Genomic DNA, 3356 nt, shown 5'->3' on the forward strand with positions numbered 1-3356 from the left:
GACTGGAGTGACAGGGAAGATCCACACACCCTGTGAGCGTCACTGTGTCCTGGTGACAGCTGCACTGGGCTCCACAGCACACTTCAGGGATCCTGCGTGACCATACCTGATATCTTGTCCCCTGCAGGGGCGTGGCTTGGGGAGTCATTTTCTCTGGCTGAGAGCTAGATGATCACCTAATTGTACTACACAGTTTGGTGATGGCTGTTCACTTGGACAGACAGCTAATGTTGGTCGGCCACAGTGTTTCTGCCTCAATAGTGGCAGCAGAAGTTGGTGGCACCTCATGTACCTCCTTCTTCTTAATTTCTTTCTTTCTTTTTTTTGTTTTTTTTGTTTTTTTGTTTTTTTGTTTTTTGAGACAGGGTTTCTCTGTAGCTTTGGAGCCTGTCCTGGAACTCCCTTTGTAGTCCAGGCTGGCCTCGAACTCACAGAGATCCGCCTGCCTCTGCCTGCCGAGTGCTGGTATTAAAGGCATGCGCCACCACCGCCTGGCTTCTTATATTTATGTTAATTTAATCACATATATAAATTAATTATTTTCTATTCCTTTATCCTTTTCCTACATAATTTATGCTATAGAACATCACATAAGGAAGACTATGTTGATCTGCTGACTCATCTGATTCCCTCTTAGATTCTGGGTCTTCAGGGAAACTGTGCAGTTCTGTGATGAGGGGACCAGCTCTACCTGTAGGTCACTGTGTGATGACAGAAGTGTTGAAACAGACACATAGTTCAGTGTCATCATTGATTTAACTTTATCCTTGAAGATTTCAGTTTATCTTGTTAATTGTGGGATTTCTTAAATCTTCCACACAGATCCTCCAAAGGCACATGTGACCCATCATCCTGGACCTAAAGGTGATGTCACCCTGAGATGCTGGGCCATGGGCTTCTATCCTGCCTCCATCAGCCTGATCTGGAAGAGGGAGGAGGAGGAACAGACTCAGGACATGGAGCTGGTGGAGACCAGACCTTCTGGGGATGGAACCTTCCAGAAGTGGGCATCTCTGGTGGTGCCTTCTGGGGAGGAGCACAAATACACATGCCGTGTGTACCATGAGGGGCTGCCTGAGCCCCTGACCCTGAGATGGGGTAAGGAGGGAGTGGGTGCAGAGCTGGGGTCAGGGAAAGCTGGAGCCTTTTGCAGACCCTGAGCAGGGTCAGGGCTGAGAGCTGGGGTCATGACCCTCACCTTCCCTTCCTGTCTTTCCCTTCCCAGAGCCTCCTCAGTCCACGGTCCCCATCATGGCAGTCATTGCTGGTCTGGTTATCCTTGGAGCTGTGATCATTGTCACTGTGGTGGCTGTTGTGAGGAAGAGGAGGAGAAACCCAGGTAGGAAAGGGCGGGGTCTGAGTTCTCTCTCAGCCCCTTTTAGAAGTGTGCTCTGCCTCATTAATGGGAAACACATCCACACCCCTCATTGCTGCTGTCTCTAACCTGGGTCTGCTGTCAGTTCTGGAAGCTTCCTAGAGTCAGGAACTTCCCTGGTCTCTCACAGCTTTTCTTCTCACAGGTGGAAAAGGAGGCAACTATGCTCCAGCTCCAGGTAAAAGTAGTGGGCAGGATTGTCCCTGAGGCCTGTGGGGTGAAGCTGGTGTATTTGGGGAGCTCTGGCAATACATAATAGCTCCTTCAGCAAATTTTCTAGGGGCCAAAATTTTACCTTCCCATTATTTTTACCTCAGGCAGGGACAGTTCCCAGAGCTCCGATGTGTCTCTCCCAGACTGTAAAGGTAACCGCCTGGGATCTGACTTGGGGAGGGGCAGAGTGGACATGATTGGGTTTCAGGGACTCCCAGAATCACCTTTGAGTGAGTGGTGGGTTGTTGGGATGTTGTCTTCACAGTGATTGTTCATGACTCTTGTTCTGTAGCATGAAGACAGCTGCCTGGTGTGGATGGAGTGACAGACGATGTGTTCAGGTCTCTCCTGTGACATCCAGAGCCCCTCAGTTCACTCTCAGTAAGAGTGTCTGATGTTCCCTGTGATCCTATGTGCTCAATGTGAAGAACTGGGGAGCCCAGCCCACCCTGCACACCTGACCCTGTCCCTGCACTGCTCTGTTCCCTTCCACAGCCAACCTTCCTGTTCCTGCAGACAGGAGGGGACATCTCCATCCTGTCTCCTCCATGATGCCCTGAGCTGCAGCCCTGAGTTCCCCACTGAAAATATGAACCTGAATGTGAACTTGTTAATGTCCTTGATCTCAAAGGTTGATTGTTGGTAAAATGACAGATTGAGCTAGAATTTATGGAGGAAATAAGTGGCAACATGGAGAACCTCCCAGAATCTGTGTTCGTTATGCTGTGTGCATCTGGTGGGACAGGATGAGGCTGTGGGAGCTGAGTGAGAACAGGGCTGTGCGTTGTTGGCATTGACAAGGTCACTTGTCAACTCTCTCTCCTCCTAGCTCAGTTCTCTTCATCACTTAGAACCAAATGCTGACATCTGTGATCACAGGGACGCTGGGATGGCCAGAGCCTTGTCCTGTCCCTGGGATTATATGCCACCAGGGCTGCTGTGACAGTCAGGGCTGCTGTCCTGGCTGTGGCTCTTTCCCCTGGCTTCTCTGTTTATTTCTTGTCTCTTTTGTTAGTATGGAGGACTAGGTCTGCTCCTGTTCCTGTGAGTGGTGTCTGCCTCATTATCCTGTGGGGTCCCTGAGTGACAGCAGTAAGAGGTGTTTTCAATCCCTGTCCCCTCAAGGCCCAACTAGGCCCCTGCACTCAGGAGACTGTGGGATAAGAACATGAGCTTCAGGCTCCTGAGCTCCTGCCTCCCTTCAGGCCCCTCCCTGGTGGTTCTCTCCTTCTTTCCCATCTCTCAGAATCTAACCTGGATTGTAGGATGGGCAGAGAGAAGGGACCCGCAGGGGATCATCTCAGAACTGTGTTTTGGATCTGTTTTCTGCCCAAGGTCCCCTTTGGGAATCCTGGTGCTGCCTCCAGTGGAGACTCAAGGATTTACAGGCTGAGTCTACTTCAGATTTATGTTTATTAAAAACCATGATCCAGGGACTGAAGAGATGTCTCAGGGCTTGAGAGCACTTGCTGCTCTTGTAGAGGACCCAGGTTCAGATCCCAGCACCCACCTGATGGCTCATAACCGTCCTTAACTCCTATTTCATGACATTCATTGCCCCTATGGACACCACACAGATACACAGTACAAACACTACTAGCAAGAAATCATTTATAGCTGGGTGGTGGTGGTGCATTCCTTTAATCCCAGCACTCAGGAGGCAGAGGCAGGAGGATCTCTGTGAGTTCAACGTCAGTCTGGTCTACGAGAGCTAGTTCCAGGATGGCCTCCAAAGATACACAGAGAAACCCTGTTTTGAAAAAACAAA

At 50.0% G+C, this 3356-nt stretch overlaps 1 protein-coding gene across 3 annotated transcripts in view; it reads left to right on the plus strand.

Moving 5' to 3' along the window:
* Positions 1-3356, plus strand: part of LOC101988333 (H-2 class I histocompatibility antigen, Q10 alpha chain-like) — a 19278-nt gene that overhangs the window by 2034 nt on the left and 13888 nt on the right. Inside the window, exons 4-8 of one of the 3 annotated variants that reach the window (XM_013355044.2) lie at positions 823-1098; positions 1226-1339; positions 1521-1553; positions 1693-1740; positions 1881-2363. The exons of 1 other annotated variant lie outside the window; for it this stretch is intronic. In XM_013355044.2, the coding sequence (XP_013210498.1) occupies positions 823-1098; positions 1226-1339; positions 1521-1553; positions 1693-1740; positions 1881-1885 (476 nt within the window). In that variant the 3' untranslated portion in view covers positions 1886-2363. Of the gene's footprint in view, positions 1-822; positions 1099-1225; positions 1340-1520; positions 1554-1692; positions 1741-1880; positions 2365-3356 lie in introns of those variants that run through there. One more of the 3 variants, XM_013355045.2, reaches the window with a different exon arrangement.

The sequence above is a fragment of the Microtus ochrogaster genome, unplaced genomic scaffold (genome assembly GCF_000317375.1).
Source record: "Microtus ochrogaster isolate Prairie Vole_2 unplaced genomic scaffold, MicOch1.0 UNK87, whole genome shotgun sequence".
In the NCBI taxonomy this organism is placed as follows: Eukaryota; Metazoa; Chordata; class Mammalia; order Rodentia; family Cricetidae; genus Microtus; species Microtus ochrogaster.